A 26,705-nucleotide genomic window follows, 5' to 3' on the forward strand; every position below is an offset into this window, starting at 1 on the left:
TTCTATTTTCAAGGTGCTGATATTCCAGCAAAGTACGACCTGGTCAACTGGCAGACGACTCCTGAGGGAACGCAGAAACTAGTTCTGATTGGTCGGGTGGACGGGTTTGACATCCACCTTACCGAGTCAGCAATTCAGTGGAGCACAGGAACAAACCAGGTTTTAGTAGCAAAGTATTTAGACACACTGTTTTTTGAATTTTTTTGTTCAGAAAAAGTTTGTTAGATCTTTTGGGTTATGTGTGGAATGTTTTAGGCATCTACTTCAGTGTGTACAGAGAGCTGTTCCCCAGGAACAAGAAAAACCATTAGGAAAGGTGAACCAGTCTGCTGCTTCGACTGTATTCCATGCGCTGACGGAGAATTTAGTAATGAAACTGGTGAGGTCATGTAATAAAATTTATATGAAAAAGATGCAATTTTCTCACATTCCCTACTTTAGGTGATTTAGTTTTTAATCAGCGGTAAATGTTTCCACTGTTTAGAGTTGTCTCAACACTCTTCATAGGTTCTCTTCAGTGTGATCGTTGTCCATTAGAGTTCTGGTCCAACACTAACAGAACTGCCTGTGACCCACGTCAGCTGGACTTCCTCTCCTTTAATGAAACTCTGGGCATCGCTCTGACTACAGCAGCTGTATTTGGAGCCAAAGTGACAACAGTTGTGTTTGTGGTCTTTATTTCTTATCGCCAAACACCTGTGGTGAGATGTGATATTGGTGTGAATCATGTTAAAATATCCTGAATGGTTTATTTTGTAAAATAGAGTTTGACCTCAGTAAACACAGCTGTAGTTTATCATGAAACTGTTACTACTATATTTCTTTAGTTTTTTTTAATGTGACTCTTTACCTGTAGGTCAGAGCCAACAACTCAGAACTGAGCTTCCTGCTTCTTGTGTCGTTGAAGCTGTGCTTCCTGTGCTCCCTGGTTTTCATTGGTCGTCCATCAGTCTGGTCTTGTCGCTTCCAGCAGGCGGCTTTTGGAATCAGTTTTGTACTTTGCGTTTCCTGTCTCCAAATTAAAACCATGGTGGTTTTAGCAGCTTTCCGCTCAACTCGACCTGGTGCTGAAACCTTCATAAAATGGTTTGGCCCATCCCAACAGAGAGGAAGTGTCTGCCTCCTGACATGTGTACAGGTATTAACAACAATTAGGTGCTTTTGATAAGACATACTTTATTGATCCCTTTGGAGAAATTGTGTTTGCTGCATTAGACCCATTCTAGATGTTTGTATGATTTACATAACTTCTAACTTCTAAACATATTTTATTTCCTCTCAGATCATCATCTGTACTGTTTGGCTGTCCCTTAGTCCTCCTGAGCCCAAACGTGATCTGGGCTTCCAAGGGTCAAAGGTCACCCTGCAGTGTGCCATGGCCTCTGTGGTGGGCTTCTCTCTGGTCCTGGGCTACATTGGCCTTCTGGCCTGCACTTGTCTCCTCTTGGCCTTTCTTGCTCGGAAGCTCCCAGACAACTTCAATGAGGCCAAGCTGATCACCTTCAGCATGCTGATCTTCTGTGCTGTCTGGGTGGCCTTTGTACCCGCTTACATTAGCTCTCCTGGGAAATATTCAGTGGCTGTGGAGATTTTTGCAATCTTGGCTTCCAGCTATGGTTTATTGCTCTGTATATTTGCTCCAAAATGTTTCATTATCCTTTTGAGACCTGAGAGAAACACAAAGAAGCATTTGATGGGAAGGTAATGAAAATAAATTATTAAATATTAACTGTTTATATTATTAAATACATATATCACACACTAGCATCTGTTAATTTAAATCATTACTAAAATTTAATCTCAGAACAGAACATGAGGATGGGCTGATCTTTACTGTACTGTATTTGATACTGTGGTGTGGGGGCTCTACCTTGTGGTGAGAGTGAAGAAAACAATCTAACAACTCACTTTGTTGATCTTTCTTTCTTGAATCTTTCTTGAATGGAAGACACTTTGATATGTGATTTGGACCATTTTATTATTACTTCTAATTTTAAAAACACAATGCAATAAAAAAATACTTTTGCAATAATAAGATTCAAAGTGCACGGGTTGCCTGCTGGGGAAATAAACGATTATTATTCTTCCTGAGTACTACTTTATACTAGGAGATATTCCCTTTCCACATGAAATTAGTCAATTTGATCAAACCTAGAAGTTTTTTTCATCAACAAGCTTAACCCTCTTAACCTCACACACAGTCTGATGTTCAGTTCCTCCGTCAGGAAGCCACACCCAGCTCATGACGTCATAGATTAGTAAAGCATCACCAAAATTGATAATCATAACACACACATTCCCTGTCAGCACAGGAATCCACAACTTCATCCAAGAAAAACAGGGAGCGGGGAAGCTGATATTGCCTACAAAATTAAATAGTATTGTTGAATTAGTTGCTGCCAACCACTCAAAGCTAATGCACAAGCTCCCATTAGCAACATAAGCTAATGATACCCCTGATATTCCAAAACTCATGCATCACCTTGTAGCTGTACACAAGCTTCACGGCACAAGCTTAAGATGTAGTTTATACATGTTACATGACATAGTTCCTCATTACTTTTACAGAATTGAAATCTGGCATTTAATGAACATCACTGAACTGTGTGCATCTGTGCAGCAGAATGTGACGGACCCTCTTCCTGCTGTTCTTCCACACTCTGGGGCAGAGGGGAGATAATAATGTCAGTATACTTGAATTTACATCCCTTAGGCTACGCAACACAAACATCAGAAATCATGTGATGTGTATACACTTTATTAATATTACCTCTGTAGAACTCTCTGTGACAGAAATGGTTTCATTATCCTCCTAGTCCTATGAAGACGAGTATTTAGTTAGAGACCACTTTATAATACTACTTATTATTATTGCTTATTATTATTATCATTATTTAAGCTTTATTTAGTAGGATACTTACAGTACAACAGTCTGGGCTTCTGTTGTGACAGGAGGATCCAAGAGGCTGATATTACCATCAGAATCTGTTAAGACGAACAAGAACCCAACCCAGAGTCTAAGAAATGGATATATCAAAAGTAGTCTACTGTAGGTAAAAAATAAAATATACCTTAGTATACTTAGATTTTACACATGCACTGTATCCTGGGGAGTGACAGGTTCTGATGAATTCCTTCAGCCCCTGCTTTCCAGTGTTCAGGCTGAGGGCCATCTCCTCTGCATGCAAGTGGTGGTGGTGCAGGTCCTCCACCAGTTGTTCTAGCCTCTGTCTTTTTTCTGTTGGCTGAGTAGTAGTCAAATGATTTAACTGTGTGAAAACATTACAGCCATGTTGAAAATGCTGCTGCACTGCTATACTCTGCATGCTATTTAGTTATTTAATATGACAAATGTTGTAAAGTCAGGTAGTCTACACACATGATATGATGGTGCATTACCTGTTTGAATTATGTTTTTATATTTCATTTTTAGCTGCTGCCATGTCCTTTTTATGCCTACAGGATTGCGCCTACATAAAAATGGAACGAGCCCCAGGAGTGGTATTTACCTGTTTTTGCAGCTGTAGTAGGCGCACTCTTTGTTTTCTTTTCCTGCAAATCTGATGTCTAAGGCCTTCACTGGTGCAGTGACTAGCTACAAGGTTAAGGAGCCAAATGCACAGCTCTGGAGACTCTAGGCTACAGTAAACGTGGTCTCCTCTGAAACAGCAGGAACCTGGGCAGGTGTGGTCAAGGCTCGAGTGGTCCTCCACGGACTACCAGGCACAAAGGCTAGAGGGTTCAGCTTTATCAGGCCACCTGATCAAGTGTCAGATGTTGATGCTGAGCTGAAGCCCGTGCTGAGCTCGGCTGCTCTGAGTTGGAACTGGAATGTGAAAAGGACTCAAGCGTGGCGCCAAGTGAACTTTACCACACCACAAGGAGAAAACTTTTATTTCCAAGGTGCAGACATTGCAGCAAAGTACGACCTGGTAAACTGGCAGACGACTTCTGAGGGAACGCAGAAACTAGTTCTGATTGGTCGGGTGGACGAGTTTAACATCCACCTTAATAAATCAGAAATTCAGTGGAGCACAGGAACAAACCAGGTTTTAGTAGCAAAATGTTTAGACACACTGTTTTTTGGTAGAATTGTCAAAATACATTTGTTAGACCTTTTGGATTTAAACCAGTGTTACGAAACTCAGAAAGCCTGAGTGGGTTGTATAACAGACTCTGGTTACCTGTGTCTGTTTTACTCAGGACTGAGGATTTCTTCCTTTATGTCTAAATATTTTTGTCATCTTTAGGTCCGAGCCAACAACTCAGAACTGAGCTTCCTGCTTCTTGTGTCGTTGAAGCTCTGCTTCCTGTGCTCCTTGGTTTTCATTGGTCGTCCATCAACCTTGTCTTGTCGCTTCCAGCTTTTGGGATCGGTTTTGTACTTTGTGTTTCCTGTCTCCAAATTAAAACCATGGTGGTTTTAACAGCTTTTCACTTAACTCGACCTGGTACAGAGGCCTTCATAAAATGGTTTGGCCCATCCCAACAGGGAGGAAGTGTCTGCCTCCTGACATGTGTAAAGGTATTAACAACAATTAGGTGCTTTTGATAAGACATACTTAAGACATACATACTCGCTGCATTAGACCCATTCCCTCACTGGGGGAGCAGTGGGCAGTCTCGTGGAGCTAGATGTTTGTGTCTGCTTCATAAAATGTGTACAGGTACATGTACTAAAAAAAATTGGTGTTGGTGTTGTATCATATAGATGTGTAAAAAACATCTGCCTTATTAGATATTATTTCTTCTCAGATTATCATCTGTACAATTTAGCTGTCCCTCAGTCCTCCTGTGCTCAAACGTGAGTTGGGCAGGGGTCAAAGGTCACCCTGCAGTGTGCCATGCCCTCTGTAGTGGGCCTTTATCTGGTCCTGGGGTACACTTTTTATTATTACTGTACTTTTCTTACCGCTCAGGATTGTGTTACTATGTTACTAATAGTGTTACTACTGTAATATGGTCGCTCATCAGCATTTTTAAGGTTAAAGTGCATGTTAAACTGTGGTGTAGGGCTCTACCTTGTGGAGAAAATGAAGAACAGCATTTAAAGACTCAACTTATCGATCGTCTAATTTCATTTTATTTAAATGTAGTAAAATACATACGAATTATAAGAAAAAGACAAAGCATTCAGCATTTTTTCAAGCTAATTTAATTAGTAAATCTTAGTAAATTTTAAAAAGTGCTGCCAGCTGGGAAATAAAACACAAATTTTGTGTATTTTATAGATATTATACGCTACCGTTCAAAAGTTTACACTTAGAAATGTCCTTATTTTTTGACAGAAAGGCACTTTTTTTGCAACGAACCATTCAGAAATACACTGTTTACATCACTAATCTGGTAAATGACAATTCTAGCTGCAAATGTCTGATTTTTGCTGCATTTTTTACTTAGGTGTATAGGGGCCCATTTCCAGCAACTGTCACTGCAGTGTAGTAATGGTACAATGTGTCTGCTCATTGCGTCAGAAGGCCCAGATTACCAGATGACCTCAACAAATTAACATCCAGAATGTCAAAGGTCTGCAATGTTTTAATTGATGCAAATGGAGGATTCTTTGAAGAGAGCAAAGTTTGAGGATTAAAAAAAATAATTATTTTAAATACACCTCATTATTTTTAACCTTTTAACCTCAATGAGACTATATTTTCCATTTTTTTACAACTCATGCTGGTAAATAGATGTGTGACTTTTAATGGAAAACCCCAAATTGTCTGTGAGACCCCAAACTTTTGAACGGTAGTGTATGTATTAACAATAATGTTTATACATTGTATTATTTTGTTTATTTAATATGTCTGAATTAAATAAAGAAAATTGACAACATTTTTGTAATGTTTATTTTGTCAGTTTTATTTTTTGTATCGACCGATGAGCCCTTTTTTTGTGTTTCTTTTAGGTTTTAGCAAAATCATGTAACACTTAGCTCCAAACAGCGCCATCAGCAGACCAAAGCTTGAAGCCAAAATAGCAAACACCTCCACTGCATCTGCATATTTGCCTGGTGAGCTGATATAAGTGGGAACAAATGCGATCCAAACAGCACAGAAGATTAACATGCTGAACGTGATGAGTTTGGCCTCGTTGAAGGTGTCTGGAAGATTCCTTGCCAGAAATGCTAACAAGAAGCTGAGTATAGAGAGCAAACCAATGTATCCCAGTAACATTGCAAAACCCACTGTTGATCCAACAACACACTCATAAACTATTCTGTCATTGTGGTATTGAGTGTTTTTATGAGGCGCTGGGGAGGCTGTGACAATCCAGGCTGCACAGATACCAGCTTGAACACTAGTAAGAACCAGCACTGTCCCTCTCCGCTGCATGGTTCCAAACCACATCAAAATGGCTCCACTTCCTGGCTGGGAGGCCTTGAACGCAGCCAGAACTACCATGGTTTTGACTAGTATACATGAAACGCAAATCACAAAGCTGATGCCAAATATCACATGTCTCAGCTGACATGTCCACAAATTGGGACGGCCAATAAAAAGGAGTGAGCAGAGAAAACATAGTTTAAGAGACACCAGTACCTGAAAGGTGAGCTCTGAATTGTTGGCGCGTACTATGGGTGTTCTGCGATGATAAATGAAGATGCCCAGGACAAAAGCACTGATCAGTGTTCCCAATATTGAGGTGGTTGTTAAGCAGATACCTAGAGGCTCATGATATGACAGAAACTCAGTTATCTTAGGAAAACACTGGTCACGTTGAGGACTTGACCAAAAATCCTCTGGGCATGTGGTGCACTCTGTCGAATCTATGAAAAGATCAAGAATGTGGAGTGCGTATTTTGAATATATATCTATTCAACAAAAAATAAATATGAACACCAACCAGTCTTGTTGCTGATCTTTCCCTCAGAACAAGGGATGCAGTCAAAGCAACAAACAGGTTTCCCCTTTTGTCTTGCAATCCGTTTCCCTGGAGGACAGCTCTCACTGCAAACTGACTGAGGAGGCTGGAGGGAAACCCTTAATATTATTCTTCCTGAGTACTACTGTACACTGCATTAGCAAATTTACCTGCCAAAAGAAGTCTGATTAATGTGATATAACCTGTTTGGATTCAAAATTCCAAAAGATTTTGTCGTTATCAAGTTTGAGTTGTTCATGGTAGAGTGACATCTTCTTAACTTCACCCACAGTCTGAACTTCAATTCTTCCATCAGGAAGCCACACCCAGTTCATGACATCATAGATTGGTAAAGCATCACCATTCTCATCAAACAACACCTGATCACCAACTAGTGTGGTGAAGTTGACCTTTCCCAAGTAATGCACAAGCTATGAGAATGGAAAATGGGGACAAATTAGAGATAAACAGCAAAATCAAATAAAAAGCATATAATTATAAAGTTTTGATGAATTATAAATGATTGTAATTAAGCAGTTTAATTCATCCAAATTTAAAATACTAAGAATACTAATACAGAAAAAATATTAGTCCTCTTTGAAGCTGTCATATTCATTCTGATAAGTAATAAGGACTCATTTATTATTAGTATCACACCTGCCAAGGCTCCAGTCTTTGTAAACTGCCACAGCTGTTGTCAGTGAAAGGTCCTTGTCCTGACTCACACTGTAGCAGGTCATGAAGGGCATACGCCAGAGAATACACAGCCTTATACACATTATACTCAGGCCGAAGGTCTGAAACGTCCAAGAACTCCACCCTCTCTAGATCTTCCTGTCCAGTGCACAGTACTCCACCATCCTCCACCCAACCTGCTGGAGCTGGTGCAAATCTACACTCGAATGTGTACTCCCAAAACTGGTTGACCTAAAGGGTATTCAAATTTGCATTTGGGTATGTACTGTAGAAATGAAAACTGCTCATATCAGTCAGTGAATCAACAGGAGGGATGGTTTGCATAGGAATAAAGTAGCACATGACAGAGAAACATTAACATGAGGTACATTGGCTGGAAATGACAGCACTATTATCCCCCTATTGATGTTTCAGTGATGTTACCAATTTATTTGCAAAATAACTAGAAGAAAACTCTTACCAAGCTGTTTCCGTTGCTGCTATTGTGATGCAGGTCAGGACGTATTTGTAACAGGAATGCTCTGAGCCCAGAAATTTCCCCTCGACGTATAGCGATGCCCAGTGTTCCACCCAGATACGGCATGAGGCGAGTGGTCTGAAGCACAGCAGCTGATGTCCAAGCTTCACTGGCGATCCACTGTAGGCCTGTTACGTTCTGCCTCATCACCTGTATGTTATATTAATAAAAATGTATGCACTAATTGAGTAAAAAAAAACTGCATAAATGAAGAGAATAAATTCTACTTCAACCTCTTCCATAAGGTCAATCATGTGACTCTCATGTGCAAATGCAATAACAACACGAGCTGTGGATTTCTTCATCACATCTACAATCCTCCTTATTTTAGCAGGGTCTTCACCCCACGGTAAAACCTCTACATAGGCCAGACATCCTCCACCAGACTGACCCAGGTCAGACTGAAAGGAACGGGCAGCGTAAAGTCCATAGTCATCATCACTGATCAGCAGACCTGCCCAAGTCCAACCAAAGTGGTTCAAAATCTGAATCACAGCTCGAACCTGAGTAAAAAAAATAGTGAAGGGATTTCTTTACAGTAGGAAATTGTTTTTCAATTAATTCTTGTTATTCAGTTTTGACATTGAAGACCATACACTCACACACATGTCACTCGTGTATGTAGTAATACGCAAAACCTACAATGATGTTATTATGTTAGTCCTAAATTTTTCATCAATTTTTCATGTCTTCTCACCTGAAAAGCATCACTTGGAATAGTCCTAAAGAAAGATGGGAACTTTGATCGCTGACTCAGGCAGGAACATGTGGCAAAAAAGCTCACCTGTAAAAAGCAACACTGTCTATAAATCTCATTCATCAGATTGTAAATGTTATACTGTACAGTTGATACTGTTACTGTTTGAATATTACTTTTAATTTATAAGAAAACAAAATTAATTATTTAATAATGACAATAAACTTACCATTGGGACTCTGTACAAACCTAAGACAGAAGAGATGGCAATACAACGTGTAGATGAGGAATCACCCACAATACCTAAGACTGGAGGCATTCCTACACAGGTCTCATGTAAAACCACTTGTTGCTCTTCACTGACTAATGTTAAAGCTGCACGGAATCCAATTCCTAATTGGAGGCAATTATCATACAAACTATATCCCAGAGTCACGTTAGGCAGCAGCTTGGAGTTTCTGTTGATCTCATCAATGGCAAAGGCCATGGTCTGAGCCTGCCTGAATCCTAGAACATCAAAACTGAAATAAACAAGTCAACACGGTAACTTTGCTAACATGCACATGAGCCAGTTTAATAAAAGAAAAAACATCAATTAAAATATATCAAAGTAATTTGTGACAATTAGAGATCGACAGATGGGACCTGACAGACTCACCCGTCGCAGGTAGGCTGTTGTGGCTTTGAGGTGAAAGACAAGTCAGGAAACATGGCAAAGAAGTGGATTTCAAACAGCCCACCCAGAATCACATCTCCAGCCTTGTGCATCCCATTTAAATGAAACTGTCCCTGCAACCGGCAGGAGGAGGAACGAGAAGAGGAGGAGGCAAAGTAAAAGCAAGACAGCACCATGAATAGGAATAATTTGGTATGTGGAAATGGCTCCATTGCTTTCTTTTAGTTGAACCTTTTCCTAAGCTGATTCGGATCATTTATTCTGTCTGCCCTTTATTGATTTGCATTGTTTAATTTTATAGACCGCCCACCAGGGCAAAAGACAACGTAGGGGTAGGGCCTTCATTAGTTCTCTTTTCTTTTTAGTTTAGTTCACTTTGTTGCTCTTTGCTCTTCCAGTAATATTATTTTATTTAGTTCTTGCTTTGGGTCTCAAGTGGTCAGTTTCTATCAAAAGTAGTTTATTGAAGTTCTGATCAACCAGGGTGCCCACACTGAACGGTCCCCTGTTAAAAGCACCAATAGTAAACAGTCAGGACCGAACCTGATCTGATAAATACCCCTTTTCTTTTACCTGTGGAGCAACTGGCACCAGAGTGCTCCATCGGAAGAGGCAGGCTTTTTATTTGTCACATGATATCCTTAGAATAATCATCAAACTATTGTGTTTATGGGCCTAATGTGGTTTTATGGGGAGAATAGTGTATGGTTCCGGAGTTCACAATGATGGTGGATAAGGTATCAGGCTGGCTCTGACTGGATGTGGTTCCTTGGTTATTATTCCTGTCCACAGCTCAACAAACATGCGCATCTACGAACAAGCTGGGGGCTTTAGTTAGGCTTAGTCTCAGCAAATTGGTAAAAGAAAAAGAGTGAGGGTAAGAGTGAGCATCTTTGTCTGGTCCCTCGTGCAGACTGAACCTTAGAGAGGGTTGAGCATTTGCTCCAAATGTAGCATAATTGCATTATTACACATAACTGGACTTACTGAATCTAGCCTATGAAGGAATGTCCAAATCCAAATTTATATAATGTGTCTAACAAAAGTCTCCAGTTAACCCTGTTTTTCCCACATCTAAAGACACAATGCTTTAGTCTAAATGGTCTGCACTCCTTTAGTGCTTTTTCTACATGAGTGGTACTTCTTATACACAAACACAGAACAGCAACCTCAGAAATGTTTCTATTACAGTATGTCATAATTTCAAAGGTCCTGGGTTCGATTCTAAACTGGCATTTTCCCCAGGTTCTCTGCCCCCACCCCAATACTTTGTGATATAATTCATTGTTTTGCTTGGAACCTATCGCTCATTTTATTCCTCAGAGGGACTCAGTATCCTCGTTGTGGTAGCAACACTTGTAGTGTAGTGATCCTTGCTTGCTTTAGTTGTGGTATAAATATCCACATCACAGTTGAACTGTTCTGAGGAGGAGGGTGTATGTCACTGTTCAGCTCATTATATGTCATTGCAACCATTGTGATACACTGCTACACTGTATAAAATGTTTTTAACTGTTTGAAATGTATGCTGATTTGTGAAGTGAAACAAATTTCATTTCCTCTCTGGTATTTTTGACTGACAGTGTAACAAGCTGTCTGCATGCAGATACAGTGACTGTCCAAAGCAGCTGCATCCATGTGCTGGACCTCCTCAGTCCCGTCCCTGCTCCTGATGGGGCTGATGTGCAGACAGCTGGGACTCAGTGTGGGACAGGCAGTGACTTGTTCTCGGATGGGGACACCGAGCCACCAGGGTCTGTTCCAGGATGGAGACGTAATCATCGGTGGGCTCTTTAAACTTTATTATAAAAGTCCAACCACGTACTACAACTTTACACAGCAGCCACACTACAAACCATGCACTGGGTAAATCTCTAATACTGTGGCATAATAGTAAGAATACTGACAAATATTGTTACATAATGTTAACTTAGTAACTGAGATTATTACATTGCTGCTTTTCTTCTTCCTGTCTTTATTGTGTCAGGTTAGATTATGTCTCTCTGCAGTATGTCTATTCCATGGTCTTTGCCCTGGAAGAAATCAATCTTAGTAAAAGACTGCTGCCAGGTGTGAAGCTGGGCTACCACATCTTTGATAGCTGTGGTCAGCCGCTATACACTCCCCAGACAATATTGTCACTAGCAGGAGGAGACAGCGCCACATGTAGTTTTACCGAGAATTCTACTGAGAATGGAGAAGAAATCAAAGGAGTAACAGGTGAATCATAATTTTAATAATATACTAATAACATATTAGGTCACATGTAAAACTGTATGTGATTCATCATTCATGACCGCTCTCATCAGGTCATCACCCTGTTCCCTTTATTATCGGTGGTGCTTCCTCTGTGACAGCTGAGGTCCAGTCCAGAGTCCTGGGACCACTCTCTGTACCTTTAGTGAGTAATCATTTCTACTCATCATACTGTACTTTAGTTGTTCTAGTGTTGAAGGACTTACTGCATTATTTTACACTATGCTTCACCTGCTCTTGCTACTTTATTCTGTGCTGTTTTATAATGTGACAGTAGCTACAGTATTTAAAGTTTTTTTAGGATAATGATCAATCTTTTAAATATGCTTTTCAGATCAGTTACATCTCAACCTGCTCCTGTCTCAGTGACAGGATCCAGCATCCTGTCTTCTTCAGGACCATTCCCAGTGATTTCTATCAAGCCAGAGCCTTTGCTCAGCTGGTCATACAATACAAATGGATTTGGGTTGGGGCCGTAGTAGCAAACAATAACTATGGCCTTTCAGCAATAAAGGTGTTTACCTGTAATGCACTAGGTGATGCTGTTTATACGCTACTGTATGTTCTGTGAATATACTTTAGGTCCTCACATTTCTTCTTTATTTTTGTACATCAGATATTCCAGGAGGCAACTCAGGAGGCAGGGGTGTGTGTTTCATTCATTGAAAAAGTCAACTCAGTAAAAATAGTCAGTGATGCCAAACGAGCTGCTCTTACGATCCAGGCATCAACCGCAAGAGTTATTGTGGTGTTTGCCTGGTATACAGATGTGAGGGAGGTATTCCTGCAGCTGGCCAAGCTAAATGTGAGACATTGAAATAAAATTATATATTGATTACATAGTGATTAGGGTGTTTTAAAAATGACTGTCTATTTTCTGTCACTAGGTAACTGACCGTCAGTTTATAGCCAGTGAGGCTTGGAGCACCAGTGGTGATCTTCTCCAAGATCTTGTCACTAGAAAAGTGGCAAGAGGTGTTATTGGCGTTGCCATTAGAAACTCAACTATACCTGGATTTGAAACCTTTCTTAGAAGCTTAAACCCAGTTCATCGTCCCTTTGATGGGTTTTTAAGAGAATTCTGGGAAACTGAGTTTAAGTGCAGTCCTGGGGCTGCTGCCATTGCCTTGCTGCCTAGTCAACCATCCACTGTTTCTGCCTCTGTGTCTGTTCAAGGAGCTTCACTATCACCCTGCAGTGGAACAGAGACACTCGAGGGCCTGAAGAATCTCTTGACTGATGTGTCTCAGCTCAGCGTGTCATATAATGTCTATCTTGCTGTTTATGCTGCAGCTCAAGCTCTTCACAGCCTTCTCTCCTGCCCCAACAGAGACAGCAACTCCACCTGCTCTTCTCCAAAAAGCATCAAACCCAAAGAGGTAACCACACTAATCAGTTTGTTCCTGGGAATGATCCAAAAACACGTCCGTTAATCAACCTTTAATGTACCACAGTCAGTTTGTTGTTTTAGTCCTTCAGTCATTAGGAGGCAGACTGGTCCCCTTTTAATTCTGGTTTCAAGTCTTGCTTTAACCTGCTGTGAGAGGTGTTTGTTCTTAGGTCTTTGTTTGTTTGTGTATTTAAACACTAGGTTAGTGAATCTTGGTTTGCTGTGTCCAATTTTGTTTGTTTCCCCTTGACCAGTAGGTTGTTCATCAGGTGTATATGTATATGTCCAAATCAGTTAGTTAGTTAGGGTTGTAGATCTTAATGTTCTGGTTTTAATCCAGTAATCCAAAATAATCCAAAAACGCATCTGTTAATCTTACATTCATTTAACACAGTCAATTACATTGTGACCTGTTTCAGTGTTTTACTGGTCTCACAGCTGCTGCAGCACTTGAACAAAGTGAACTTTACCACACCACAAGGAGAAAACTTCTATTTTCAAGGTGCTGATATTCCAGCAAAATACGACCTGGTCAACTGGCAGACGACTCCTGAGGGAACGCAGAAACTAGTTCTGATTGGTCGGGTGGACGGGTTTGACATCCACCTTAATAAGTCAGCAATTCAGTGGAGCACAGGAACAAACCAGGTGTTTATTAGGGAAAAATGTTTACTTTAGGTACTGAATTCTATTAGACTTATCAATATCCATTTCTTAGACCTTTTGGATTATGTTTGAAATGTTTTAGGCACCTACTTCAGTGTGTACAGAGAGCTGCTCCCCAGGCACAAGAAAGACTATTAGGAAAGGTGAACCAGTCTGCTGCTTCGACTGTATCCCATGTGCTGATGGTGAATTTAGCAATGAAACTGGTGAGGACGTGTAATGGACAACATAAGAAAAGTAAAAAATAAAATAAAAAAATTTGATAATTAATTAATTCTCTCCTAGGTTCTCTTCAGTGTGAGAGTTGTCCATTAGAGTTCTGGTCCAACACTAACAGAACTGCCTGTGTCCCACGTCAGCTGGACTTCCTCTCCTTTAATGAAACTCTGGGCATCACTCTGATTACAGCAGCTTTAGTTGGAGCCACAGTGACAACGATTGTGTTTGTGGTGTTTATTTGTTATCACCAAACACCAGTGGTGAGATGTTGCAATATTTTGAATCTTTTTAATAAATCTGTATTAGTTTATTTTGTAAAGTTTGGTATGACATCAGTGAACACAGTTTTATGATTTATATAGTCTGTTCTGAATTAGGTTGTTTTGTTTGTTTAATGTGAATGTTTACCTATAGGTTCGAGCCAACAACTCAGAACTGAGCTTCCTGCTTCTTGTGTCGTTGAAGTTGTGCTTCCTGTGCTCCCTGGTTTTCATTGGTCGTCCATCAGTCTGGTCTTGTCGCTTCCAGCAGGCGGCTTTTGGGATCAGTTTTGTACTTTGTGTTTCCTGTCTCCAAGTTAAAACTATAGTGGTTCTAGCAGCTTTCCGCTCAGCTCGACCTGGTGCTAAAGCTTTCATAAAATGGTTCGGTCCATCCCAACAGAGAGGAAGTGTCTGCTTCCTAACATGTGTACAGGTATTTTAATGCTTTTTTAACCCAAATATGATTGTGTCTATCACCTTTATTTCATAATTATGTGTTATTTCTTCTCAGATTATCATCTGCACTTTTTGGCTATCCCTCAATCCTCCTGTGCCTAAGCATGATTATGGTTTCCTTGGGTCAAAGGTTACCCTGCAGTGTGCCATGGCCTCTGTGGTGGGCTTCTCTCTGGTCCTGGGCTACATTGGCCTTCTGGCCTGCACTTGTCTTCTCTTGGCCTTTCTTGCTCGGAAGCTCCCAGACAACTTCAATGAGGCCAAGCTGATCACCTTCAGCATGCTGATCTTCTGCGCTGTCTGGGTGGCTTTTGTTCCTGCTTATGTTACTTCTCCTGGGAAATACTCAGTGGCTGTTGAGATTTTTGCAATCTTGGCTTCTGGCTATGGTTTATTGGTCTGTGTATTTGCTCCAAAGTGTTTCATTATTCTTTTCAGACCTGAAAGAAACACAAAGAAGCATTTGATGGCCCGGTAGTAAAGATAAATTAAAATGAACATAGTAGCTATGTACAAGTAGTGTCTGTTGGACTATGTTAAATAAATTATATTCAGTATTGTGTAATCAAATGTTTTCCTTAAAATCCATAATTCTTCAGTTAAAATGGTTATATAAATTACCCTCTAATTACATAACTACAACTTATCTTCCCTACTCATATACTGTAGTGTATAAAAACCAATAAACATTGAGTGAGTTAAAAACGATACAATATTTGTCTGTTTTTTCACTGCTGCTATGTTTGTTGTTGATCAGAAAAAAATGTTTTTTTAGGGTTGGTTTTGTAGGGTTGTTTTGTGCCACAAAGATTTTTTCTATGAAAATAACCAGTTTCTGAAGGTATATACTGTAAGTACTGTAGCTGTGAGGAAAATAAATTAGCAACATGCACATAAAATTTATTACAATGTCTGAGAGTTCAATCAGTGTGAATACATTTCCCTGCTAAGGATTGTGGGGTTTTGGTGCTAATCTCAGTGTCACGTTTCTTGTCACTTCCTGTTTTACTTTGAAAGGACTTCCTGTTCTCTCGTCTTACTTAGCTGACGACAAGAATGTGGCATGACGGTGATCTTACAAAACAATCCTACAAATGAATTAGGTGAATACTGGGGCTAAATAGAGTGACTAATGATTAACACCAAACAGCTGATGATCACGTGACTAGTGACAGCTTATAAATAAACCTGGTCTCTGTGGGCACCTGCAACCCCCCAGCAGCGCACCTGCATGTTACTGGCCAGAGCAGCCCCTGGCGGTTGTAGGTAGAAGAAGACACGTGACCGAGACAAGCGTCTTGACTTGCGCGAAGCTTGAGTCGTACCTGGATATATGAATGGAGAGATTGTTGCTCATTGTTTCTCTAACTTTGGTTTTGAAAGAGTGTTTGGTTATATTTGTTCTTAGTTTATTGTATTACATTGTTCTACTTCATTAAGGTGACTTGTTTGCCCCTTCCCTTTAGATCTCTGGTCCTCTGATTTGGTTCAAAGGACAATGATACTGTAAATGTGTGTATCATCAAATTGTAATTTTACTTCTATGTAAAAGTGGTCCCATATTCAAAAAAACTGAAAATATTTGAAGAGTAGTTACAGTACTTTTTGCTTTAATTGAATCATAGAAGAAAAAATATTACAGAAGCCTGCATTTTTCTCCAATAAAAATGAACATTCGTTTTAATATATGGTTTTTGGTCAGCACTAAGTCAGCACTATCATCCTTCTTAACATTGTTGCTGTAACATTGCTTGTATAGAAAAAAAAACACATTGTAACTTATACTGTACAACTTAGTGCAAGTTTTATGACTTGATGCCCCGGCCCATTATTGCTTTTTTTGTGTTTCTCTCTGGTCTCAGCAGGATAATGTAACATTTGGGTCCAAACAGTGTCAACAAGAGACCAAAGGTTGAAGCCAGGATGGCAAACACCTCCACTGCATCAGCATATTTACCTGGTGAGCTGACATAAGCAGGAACAAATGCGATCCACACAGCACAAAAGATCAACATGCTGAACGTGATAAGTTTTGCCTCATTAAAACTGTCTGGAAGATTCCTTGCCAGAAATGCTAATAAGAAGCTGAGGACAGCCAGTACACCAATATAGCCAAGAAGCACAGAAAAACCTATGGTGGACCCGACTACACATTCATAAACTATCTTATTGTTGTAGTATTGAGTGTTTTTGTGAGGTGCTGGTGAAGCAGACACAAGCCAAGTTGTACAGATTGTAGCTTGAACACAAGTAAGAATCAGAACTGTCCCTCTTTGCTGCACAGCACCAAACCACTTCAGACTGGTTTCTCCCCCTGGCTTGGAGGCCTTGAATACAGCCAGAACCACCATGGTTTTAACCAGGATGCATGAGATGCAAAGCACAAAGCTGATCCCAAACGCTGCATGTCTCAGCTGACATGTCCATAGTTTAGGATGGCCTATGAACAACAATGAACAAAGAAAGCAGAGTTTAAGAGAAAGCAGAAGCTGAAAACTCAACTCTGAATTGTTCGCTCGAACAATAGGTGTTTGTCTATGATAGATAAAAATCCCCAGGACTACAGCGCAGATAAATGTGCCCAGCAGAGATGTAGATGCCAAGCAGATGCCCAGAGGTTCATAGTATGAGAGGAACTCAGTTTCTTTAGGAACACAGTGGTCACGCTGGGGGCTGGACCAAAAATCCTCAGGACAACTGGTGCACTCTGTGGAGTCTGATTACATAAGGAAAAATAACTTCAGATTATACTGTATGTTTTGAATGAAAGACAGTGTTCACTAGATCATTCTTTTAAACAAATAATAATAGCCACCTACCAGTCCCATTACTGATTTTCCCATCAGAACAAGAGATGCAGTCAAAACAGCACACTGGTTCCCCCTTCTTTGTGGCCATTCGGGTCCCTGGAAGACAGCTCTCACTGCACACTGACCGGAGAGGCTACAAAAAAAGGTTATTAGCCATTCATTTTGCTATAATTAAACTAAAATAAAAAATATGCAAACAAACCTTTTTAGATTTGAAATTCCAGAAGATTTTGTTTTCATCAAGTGTGACTTTTTCACCTTCATGAGGCAACTTCTTAACCTCACCCACAGTTCGAACTTCAGTTCTACCATCAGGAAGCCACACCCAGTTCATGACATCATAGATTGGTAAAGCATCACCATTCTCATCAAACGAGACTCGATCCCCAAATGATGTGGTGAAGTTGACTTTTCCCAAGTAATACACAAGCTATGACAATAAAAACAGGGCATCCACAGAGAAAGTGTTAAAATTAGTTCTATTCACTAATCATAGTGGTACCTGGTACCATGGTATTCAACTTATTATATTATTTATTATATTATATAATTAATTAAAGCACAACACTTATTTGATATTACACCTGCCACAGCTGTTGATTTTTATCTAAAGTCAAATTACTGATAATACTAATGCAGAGAAAATATTAGTCTTCAGAGCTGCCATATGCATTATGATAAGTAATGTCCTAGATTTACATAGATACTAAAGACATATTAAATGGCTCATTTTAAATCAGTACCACACCTGCCAAGGCTCCAGTCTTTGTAAACTGCCACAGCTGTTGTCAGTGAACGGTCCTTGTCCTGACTCACACTGTAGCAGGTCATGAAGGGCATACGCCAGAGAATACACAGCCTTATACACATTATACTCTGGCCGAAGGTCTGAAACGTCCAAGAACTCAGTCTCCGCCTTCTCTAGATCTTCCTGACCAGTGCATAGTTGTCCACCACCCTCCACCCAACCTGCTGGAGCTGGTGCAAATCTACACCCGAATGTGTACTCCCAAAACTGGTTGACCTAAAGTGTATACAAATTTGCATGTTATCATCTTTAAAAAATTATTATATAATGTACATACCATATCAGATTGCAGGCAGACTCTCACCATGTTATTTTCATAGCTGTTGTTGTGATACAGGTCAGGGCGTGTTTGTAAGATAAATTCTCTTAGCCCATTTATTTCCCCTCGACGTATAGCGATGCCCAGTGTTCCACCAAGATATGGCATGAGGCGAGTGGTCTGAAGCACAGCAGCTGATGTCCAAGCTTCACTGGCGATCCACTGCAGGCCTGTCACATTCTGCCTCATCACCTGTAAATGACAAATATTACTGATGAAGCAAATTTTATAGTGCATGATATTTCAGTAATTGGACACGTGTCACCCTCTGTATTACACAGTAGTATGCTGTAAGATATACATCAACTTAACAGTAGCATACTTTATCTAAATGACTTTACTCTCAAACAGTGCCTCCGCTGTGCCTTTAAAAAGAGAGCTTCTGTTTCCTCACCACATGTGATAAAATAAACATTTAAGATAAAAACCAACAAAGTCTTTAATGATTTTATACTTCTACCTCTTCCATGATGTTAATCATGTGACTCTCATGAGCAAAGACAATAACAACACGAGCTGTGGATTTCTTCATCACATCTACAATCCTCCTTAGTTTAGCAGGGTCTTCACCCCACGGTAAAACCTCTACATAGGCCAGACATCCTCCACCAGACTGACCCAGGTCAGACTGAAAGGAACGGGCAGCGTAAAGTCCATAGTCATCATCACTGATCAGCAGACCTGCCCAAGTCCAACCAAAGTGGTTCAAAATCTGAATCACAGCTCGAACCTGAGTAAAAAACAGTGGAGGGATAAATACTGAATACTATTTATTCAGGTTCACATTACACACATATACTGTAACACATACCAGGATGTTAATATGTGTGATCATACATATTTAGTAACTTTTTAGATTTTACCTGAAAAGAGTCACTTGGAATGGTTCTAAAGAAAGAAGGAAACCTTTTTCGGTCACTCAGGCAGGAACATGTGGCAAAATAACTCACCTACAATACAGAGGCAGTTAATATCAAGCAACACTGAGGGACTTGACCAGTTTTTAATTTTAGCTACTTCAAAAGTATATGTGATTTTATCTTGAAATGTTGTATATAGCAATGACATTATTAAATTACAATAAATAAACTTACCATAGGGACTCTGTACAAACCTAACACAGAAGAGATGGCAATACAACGTGTAGATGAGGAATCACCCACAATACCTAGGACTGGAGGCATTCCTACACAGGTCTCATGTAAAACCACTTGTTGCTCTTCACCACTGACTAATGTTAAAGCTGCACGGAATCCAATTGCTAGCTGGAGGCAGTTATCATACAGACTGTATCCTAGAGTCACGTTAGGCAGCAGCTTGGAATTTCTGTTGATCTCATCAATGGCAAAAGCCATGGTCTGAGCTTTCCTGAATCCTAGAGGATCAAAACTAATACAAAAACAAATGTTTTTTTTGGATGAAGAATAATAAACAATACCTGCAAACATCAATAAAGTTGAAAGACATAAACACACTTTGTGAAATTATGTAATTTGAATCAGGTCAGATCAATAAACCAGTTATCAGTCACACAGAATTTGTTGAGATTATATTAGATCACAGACTAACCCATGGCAGGTAAACTGTTGTGGTTCAGAGCTATAAAAGAAGTCAGGATACGTTGAAAAAAAGTGAAGTTGAAAAAGTCCACCTAGAATCACATCCCCAGACTTATGCATCCCATTCAGATGGAACTGTCCCCGTAAATGGCAGGAAGACGGATAAAGAGGAGAACACATAACAAAGGTACAATATGAGTAAAAAAACATGAGGATGAACAAGTTAATATGAAAAAGTGCCCACATGACTTCTCCAGGTTACTGCTCTGCAGAAACCACCACCTTTATTCACCTGAAATATTGATCAATGCTGCAAACCACTCCTCAGGGCCATATAAAGAAGCAGGGGCAGTCCTAGTAATGCACGATAACATTGATGTGGATTATAACATTTCATGGATCACAATTTCATAAACATGATGTCATCCATAAATTTAGAAATTGTACCTCGAGCATATTGCCAGTGGTGGCAAAGCTGGCAAAACCATAATTTCACAATTGTGCTAGTCATATTGAGGTTTAGTGTAAAGAAGATCTTAGAAGTATCAGAGTAAGAGAGACTGAATTCAAAAGCTACAAAATTATATGTAGCACCCACAAGTCCACAAATCGACATATGCCTGGACAGAGGTAAAGAGTACTGTACTTGAAAGACCCTTTCAAAACCAACAAACCACATACTGTAGGCTTTCAGGATTCCTCCTCTGTCTCGTAACTCCTCCACCAAAGGCTTCTTTTACAAGCTCTCCCACTAGCCCAGGAGATCTAGGTCATAAACCTGGTACAGTATGTAGACTAATTAACAATAGAAAAGGACTTACACTTAGAGACACAGTTCTGATTCAGATGCGCTAGAACCTTAAATCATCATGTATTAAGTAAACAACATGCTATTCCATGCGAGATTTGTTCGTGTAGTTATAGCTTGGTTCAGCTGAAAGGCCTTTTACGACAACCTTGAGGAATATTAATGTTTCTGCATAAACATTACATTTTTAATTTAAATTTGTTACATATATATTTTTTTAAAAGCTTGAAAACTATACTAAATATTTTTTTTTTCCTTGTAATAATTGTAAAGGATCAAAGTAAATGATTGCAAGTATGATGGTGACGCACTTAGTCGTGTTTTGTTTTTTGGTGGTGCTGTGGTATTTTTTATTATGATGAGGGATTTTATGGGTTTGTTCATCAATGTGAAGGCAAAACGATGCAGATCCAGCTGCTGCCTGCTGGGAAGACATATTAAAGATTGCAAAAGCGATTACATTTACCCACTACTGTATCAAAATGTTTATTAAAATTTGTCAACCATTTTTTCACACCTTTTCAAATACTCTTGAGCTTTGACTTCTTTTAGCTTTAACTACTTCAGCATACTTTAAGCTACAGACACCATTTAAACTTCAAATCATTCTTCAGCTATTCAGCTACTGTACATTCACACAAAGGAAAGCATGGTGAGAAGTTGTCTGAGGTCCCTTTGTTGTTCTTGAGGAATTTCCTGGAAAATCTGTAGATCAGGCATTGAACATCGCACAGAAACCAATCTAATATCCAATAATAGCATTTTGTACACAGAACACAATGGCATCAGTTTCATGACAGTTGAAAGTTCTGGTGCATCTGAACCAGAACTTGTGTCCAAATGAAGAGAGGGCTAGTGGGAGAGTCCATGAAATGAGTCTTGGTAGAGAAGATATAAGACAAGTCTTGGCCTGGTTACTGATACGGTGGTGGAAAACACTGGTGAGATTTACGTGGTCACCTAAAGGTTTACATGGTCTTTTGATGTGTGTTGTTTATGTTAAACTCAGTTCTGTTTTGAGAGGAAACAGTGTCCTGTGGAATAGACAAGAATTCCGTTTATTCTTATCTTCTGATGAATCACAGCTTTGTCTCTCTGGAAGGGAGTGAAGCTTACACGTGATGTTAAGTTACCTAGGTCCAGACGTGGATTGCTACTGTACATGTCACAGGAAACATATGTCTATAAAATCTTCGAGAGGTTCAATATTCAAAAATGTAAACCTGGAAAAAACTCATTGTGTTTGTAATGGAAAAATTTTGCCTTTGTGCTATTTCTTATCCAACACAGTCGTCATGTGCTGGTTAGGTGCAATATTGAACTGAATATTCTTACACAAACGACTAATCTCTTGTGCCCTGTCGAACATCAAGTCTAAACATCTGATGTTCCATTTGACTGACTAATAATTTATGATATATGTTTGTCTTTTTTCACACCTTCGTGGTGTGTGCACTGATCTCCCCAGCTGGTTTTTGGTTTGTTGATGTGCACGATCAACATCCATGCTTTTTATTTGCTTTCCCCATTATTTTTATTTTCTTTATTATTTCAATAAATCGCACAAAAGGACAACTCGCTCATCTGCCTCTTTATGGGAAATTTCCACCACAGAAATGTTACACATTAATCAAACACTAAAATAATAAAAATTGTACAACATTGCATTTTGTAATAACGGCCCTTACAAATGAAACAGTGAGTGTATTAACTCAGTGGTTAAGTGTAAAACATGTATTACAATCTCAGAGGTACCGCAAACAAAGTTGTGTTTCAGGAGGAATAGAACAAGGCAAAAGAGAAAAAAAAAATTAGAATTTACTGTAGGTTTAATAGGCTATAGTGATGCAGACTGGGCATCAGATACACCAACAGGCGTCGTACAACAGGTTACTGTGTAAGTCTAAGCATGTTTAGTTCTTTGGTTTCATGGAAAACAAAGAAACAGCCTACAGTAGCACTCTCAACGTATGAGGCAGAGTATATGGCTCTGGCATCTACTACAGTATACAAGAGTGTATAAACATAGAGCAAGAGCTGAAAAAGTGTAATCAAAACATATGATTACAAATACGCACAAACAGCAGTATATAATAAGATAACCAGGGCACAATTGCATTAGCAAAGAGTCCTGTAAGCAGACAGCATGTGGACATAACATATAATATAATTTTTTTTACCTCACTGGGAGAAGTTTAATATTTGCCGCTGGCAGGAATTTATTTGATTTAGCAGAGGCCGTCACATCAAGGAGTTCAACAATGGTGAAGCTTCAAATCTCAACAGGATATTAGAATAAAAATAACGAAGATAGATAGATAGATAGATAGATAGATAGATAGATAGATAGATAGATAGATAGATAGATAGATAGAATATGTACATATACTGTACTATACAGTATACTGATTTTATTTTTAGTAGTTTATTTATGCTGCTTTGTTTTACTTTTGAGCTACCCTATTTGTCTGACTATTTTTTTTAGTTTAGTAATTAGGAGCTCTCTAAACCTGTCACCCATGAAGAAGTAGAAAACAGGATTGATGGCGCTGTGCAAAAAAGCCAGTGGTCTACTAAGGATGTACAGGCTCTCTAAGTATGTCTTTGTACACAGTTCCATCCCTGCTGCCCACGGTTGCCTAAAAGCTATTCTGATGTTTCTCAGCACATGGTAAGGAGTATATAAAATAAGGAACATGGCTGTAGTTGCTGCAACAACTCTGAGGGGTCTCTTGTAGGATGATGTTCTGCGCTGTAAAGCCTTTTCCTGATTTTGGAGCAGATGAGCAATTTGGCAAGAAAAGCCACAAAGTGCAAGCAAAGGTACAATGTAGCCAGTCAAAGTTAGACCAAGACTGTAGCCTAATAAGTTGATATCTCCTGTTAGGCTGGCAAAATCCTTGCAAAGACTCCAGTTTCTACTCTGCAGGTCCTGAACCATGAGCACTACCATGGGAGCAATTTCTGCATTAACTGCTATCCAGCTCAGTCCAGTCAATATCAGAGCTGTTCGCACCCTCAGCAGGTAGTGGTTCCGTGATGGATACTTTACAAGCAGGAAGCGGTCCATGCTAACCCAAACCATGAAGAGTATGGACGAATACAGGTTGACATGCAGGACATAGCGGTTGAAAACACAAGCAAAAGGTTGGGTTTCTGATTGCTCCTTGGCATAGAGAAAAGAAAAGCGTGGCAGTGTGCATATGAAAATAAAGTTGGAAACTGCCAGGTTGAAGAGGTAAATGTTGCAGCTTTGCCACTCTCGCAAACAAAATATATAACCAAGTACAGCCAACAGGTTGCCAGGGAAACCAATGCAGGACTCCATGCCATAAGCTGGAGAAAGATAATATGTCTCAAGCAAATGCACAATTACTGTACAATTCAGCACCTAAAGGTGAGCAGAAGACAGCATTAGCACAATTAATTAATTGGTTGAGAAAGAATAGGCATAGTACCTAAAAGTGTGGAATGGGTGGAAAACAACTTTTCTCCAACATACTGAGAGTCCCATATTGAGACTGTGAGCAGGATTACCATAGTGCAGTTTTTCTAGTAGTCAGCCTTAGTTTGATCAGAGTGTGTGGTGATGACCAGCTACCGCCACAACTGGAATACTGAAAATAATAGTACAAAACACATTTCGGGAAAGAATAAAGAAAAGAATTGTTACTGTTTGTTGCAAATGGGTATATATACATAGTATTAACTAGTAACTAGTATGATCTAGTAAAATGGCTTAATTCATTGTTTTAGTCAGATTTGTAGAGAGAAACGTTTTTCAATAATTTCCCTGACTTGAAGAAAAATAAATAGGCTGTTTGTTTGGAAGGGTTATTTAGGGTATTTGTGTAGGAGGAAATAATTGCACACTTAAGTTGAGGTTATAGAAATCTTTTAGGTTTAGAGGGTTTGAAAAAGCAGGAGGGTGCCAGACAGTTAAAATGTTTTAGCTGATTGCCAATCTGTTAATCTTTCAGTATAAGAAAAGTGTAACATGCTCTAGACTGTGTCAGCTTCAAATAACATTGTAAGATCATTGTGGATATTTCTCCACAATCGTGTTATATATTTTGTATACAATTTAAGCAATTTGCTAGCAACAGCACACTTACTACAATTTAAGTAAAGCATGTGGCAAAATAAAACTTTACTTTTTAATGCAACCTGATTTTCTTTCTAAATATTAAGTTTCATATTCAAACTTTACTAAAAAAAACTAATTGTCACCACACTGAATGACTTACCCATAGCAGACTGATGTTGAAGAAATGGGTCGGACACTCTGACTTGTAGGAGGCTATCCCACTAATAATCACACCTCAGACCTTGTGCTTCTTAAATTAAATTGTTCTTGTAGCTGTCTGGACGGGAATTAAAGAAAGCATGAACATAACAATAACAAGTTCACAACTGAAAATAACCTCATTAGTTTAATTGAGTTTAACCCCTTTAATATATTTTGGTTTACTGGTAATCATCAATACTAATTATTATTTCAAACCAAAGTTGAAAAGGATTTAAATGTATTCAATTTTGCCAGTTGTAAAGTAAGTATAGTAGATTTAGAAAATGGTAAAATCACAGAATCTCTGAGCTACTGTCTATGCTCTGTAGATACAACTACTTTTATTCACCTGACTCATTAACCAATGCTGCAAACCGTCCCTCTGGGCCGTAAAAGAAGCAGGGGCAGTCCTAGTACTGCTACGATAATGTTAATGTGGATGACAACATTTCAAGGATGGCAACTTCATTAATGATGTCATCCTTAAATTTGATTGTGATAATTATTAAGGTGCGCTGAAATATGCACAATGGACATATTTTGTGCAAAATGACATTTGCATGAAACAACTAGGATCAGCTACTGTTTATCGATATGAAGTCAGTGTTTGCTCCGTGCTGTCTGCAAAAAATTAATAAAGAGGATGCTCACACTGTTGTATGCTGAATCAACTTTAAACAACACTTTTTTTGTCCACATTTTTCATCAGTTGATTTCAAAGATTGGAAAGACTGAATTACAATAATTTGATAAATTGTAAGGAGAAACACTACTATGTTACTGTTATGCTGACTATGCTGTTGTCTATTTCCCATCACTAATGTAGACAATAGTAAAGGCCATGACTAACTCAACAAACATTATATACCAATCTTTTAATTGAAAAAATTACAAATTGGTGCCTCTGGCCCTTAGTTAGCTGGGATAAGCTCCTCTACCACCTGCAAATAAGCGTCAGAAAATGTATGGATGGAATTTCTGGCTGCATAGGCGGTTGTCTCACTGTTCTTTGTTAAGTTGGAGTTGTAGCACAAGATAAGCAAAAATATCTTCTAAAAAGCTACAAGGAGCATATGCTTGTGAGTTTGTGCAATTCTGTGATGTTTTGTACCATAGGTGTTTACCGATTGAGTGTATTATCATGCAAATCGGTTGTGAACATATGCTAATGTGTGCTAACAATGCTGCTGGAGGGTTAGTCTTTTTGCATAATGCATTTTAGTAAATTGTAGCACATGATGGCTTGTACTTTATTTTTGAAATGCAGAGACTTATTGTGTGTTCTGTATCTCTTTATTTTTGCAGTTTTACAGGGTTATTTAAATAGGTAACAAACGTGAGCCAAAGTTATAAATCAGTGTCATCATTTCAACAAGCTGTTCACCATATATCAATCTATACTGAGACATTTATAGA

The 26,705-nt window shown here is 39.2% G+C and overlaps 5 protein-coding genes across 5 annotated transcripts; 2 read left to right on the forward strand and 3 right to left on the reverse strand.

The window, feature by feature from the left end:
- Nucleotides 1–467: 467 nt before the first annotated feature.
- LOC114868182 (extracellular calcium-sensing receptor-like) lies at nt 468–2,058 on the forward strand. Its single transcript, XM_041073510.2, has 3 exons — nt 468–701; nt 857–1,138; nt 1,283–2,058. Exons 1-3 carry the CDS (start codon nt 468–470, stop codon nt 1,703–1,705), a joined length of 939 nt encoding a protein of 312 aa, XP_040929444.2. The 3' UTR covers nt 1,706–2,058.
- Nucleotides 2,059–5,858: 3,800 nt separating this feature from the next.
- On the reverse strand, nt 5,859–9,607 carry LOC114868592 (extracellular calcium-sensing receptor-like). Its single transcript, XM_055514131.1, has 7 exons — nt 9,001–9,607; nt 8,772–8,912; nt 8,302–8,577; nt 8,018–8,224; nt 7,519–7,788; nt 7,148–7,292; nt 5,859–6,811 (listed from the first exon to the last, which is right to left on the reverse strand). Exons 1-7 carry the CDS (start codon nt 9,256–9,258, stop codon nt 5,859–5,861), a joined length of 2,250 nt encoding a protein of 749 aa, XP_055370106.1. The 5' UTR covers nt 9,259–9,607.
- Nucleotides 9,608–11,119: 1,512 nt separating this feature from the next.
- On the forward strand, nt 11,120–15,312 carry LOC114868183 (extracellular calcium-sensing receptor-like). The gene is made up of 11 exons (XM_029171616.2): nt 11,120–11,313; nt 11,435–11,667; nt 11,757–11,839; nt 12,038–12,217; nt 12,320–12,508; nt 12,591–13,082; nt 13,532–13,741; nt 13,842–13,965; nt 14,045–14,238; nt 14,393–14,674; nt 14,753–15,312. The coding sequence occupies exons 1-11, from the start codon at nt 11,120–11,122 to the stop codon at nt 15,173–15,175; spliced, it is 2,604 nt and encodes an 867-aa protein (XP_029027449.1). The 3' UTR covers nt 15,176–15,312.
- Nucleotides 15,313–16,391: 1,079 nt separating this feature from the next.
- On the reverse strand, nt 16,392–20,349 carry LOC114868184 (extracellular calcium-sensing receptor-like). The gene is made up of 9 exons (XM_029171617.2): nt 20,204–20,349; nt 19,729–20,023; nt 19,498–19,584; nt 19,095–19,364; nt 18,620–18,826; nt 18,256–18,531; nt 17,710–17,937; nt 17,517–17,640; nt 16,392–17,413 (listed from the first exon to the last, which is right to left on the reverse strand). The coding sequence occupies exons 1-9, from the start codon at nt 20,311–20,313 to the stop codon at nt 16,503–16,505; spliced, it is 2,508 nt and encodes an 835-aa protein (XP_029027450.1). The 5' UTR covers nt 20,314–20,349; the 3' UTR covers nt 16,392–16,502.
- Nucleotides 20,350–23,229: 2,880 nt separating this feature from the next.
- On the reverse strand, nt 23,230–24,515 carry LOC114868185 (succinate receptor 1-like). The gene is made up of 2 exons (XM_029171619.2): nt 24,504–24,515; nt 23,230–24,392 (listed from the first exon to the last, which is right to left on the reverse strand). The coding sequence occupies exons 1-2, from the start codon at nt 24,513–24,515 to the stop codon at nt 23,457–23,459; spliced, it is 948 nt and encodes a 315-aa protein (XP_029027452.1). The 3' UTR covers nt 23,230–23,456.
- Between the last annotated feature and the right edge of the window lie 2,190 nt (nt 24,516–26,705).

Source organism: Betta splendens, chromosome 13, assembly GCF_900634795.4.
Source record: "Betta splendens chromosome 13, fBetSpl5.4, whole genome shotgun sequence".
Lineage (NCBI taxonomy): Eukaryota > Metazoa > Chordata > Actinopteri > Anabantiformes > Osphronemidae > Betta > Betta splendens.

What these genes read in the sequence shown, in the direction of transcription:
- LOC114868184 (XM_029171617.2), bottom strand. Translation starts at nt 20,313, where the DNA reads ATGCATAAGTCTGGGGATGTGATTCTAGGTGGACTTTTTCAACTTCAC. An exon ending in TGATTAACATCATGGAAGAG is followed by an intron (nt 18,827 to 19,094) that starts GTAGAAGTATAA and finishes TGTCATTTACAG; the next exon opens with GTGATGAGGCAGAATGTGAC. An exon ending in ACAGCTATGAAAATAACATG is followed by an intron (nt 18,532 to 18,619) that starts GTGAGAGTCTGC and finishes TATACACTTTAG; the next exon opens with GTCAACCAGTTTTGGGAGTA.
- LOC114868183 (XM_029171616.2), top strand. Translation starts at nt 11,120, where the DNA reads ATGGGGCTGATGTGCAGACAGCTGGGACTCAGTGTGGGACAGGCAGTG. An exon ending in AAAGCATCAAACCCAAAGAG is followed by an intron (nt 13,083 to 13,531) that starts GTAACCACACTA and finishes CTGGTCTCACAG; the next exon opens with CTGCTGCAGCACTTGAACAA. An exon ending in TGAATTTAGCAATGAAACTG is followed by an intron (nt 13,966 to 14,044) that starts GTGAGGACGTGT and finishes ATTCTCTCCTAG; the next exon opens with GTTCTCTTCAGTGTGAGAGT.
- LOC114868182 (XM_041073510.2), top strand. Translation starts at nt 468, where the DNA reads ATGTTTCCACTGTTTAGAGTTGTCTCAACACTCTTCATAGGTTCTCTT. An exon ending in CTTATCGCCAAACACCTGTG is followed by an intron (nt 702 to 856) that starts GTGAGATGTGAT and finishes CTTTACCTGTAG; the next exon opens with GTCAGAGCCAACAACTCAGA. An exon ending in GCCTCCTGACATGTGTACAG is followed by an intron (nt 1,139 to 1,282) that starts GTATTAACAACA and finishes ATTTCCTCTCAG; the next exon opens with ATCATCATCTGTACTGTTTG.
- LOC114868592 (XM_055514131.1), bottom strand. Translation starts at nt 9,258, where the DNA reads ATGGCCTTTGCCATTGATGAGATCAACAGAAACTCCAAGCTGCTGCCT. An exon ending in GTTTGTACAGAGTCCCAATG is followed by an intron (nt 8,913 to 9,000) that starts GTAAGTTTATTG and finishes TCAACTGTACAG; the next exon opens with TATAACATTTACAATCTGAT. An exon ending in AAAGACTGGAGCCTTGGCAG is followed by an intron (nt 7,293 to 7,518) that starts GTGTGATACTAA and finishes CCATTCTCATAG; the next exon opens with CTTGTGCATTACTTGGGAAA.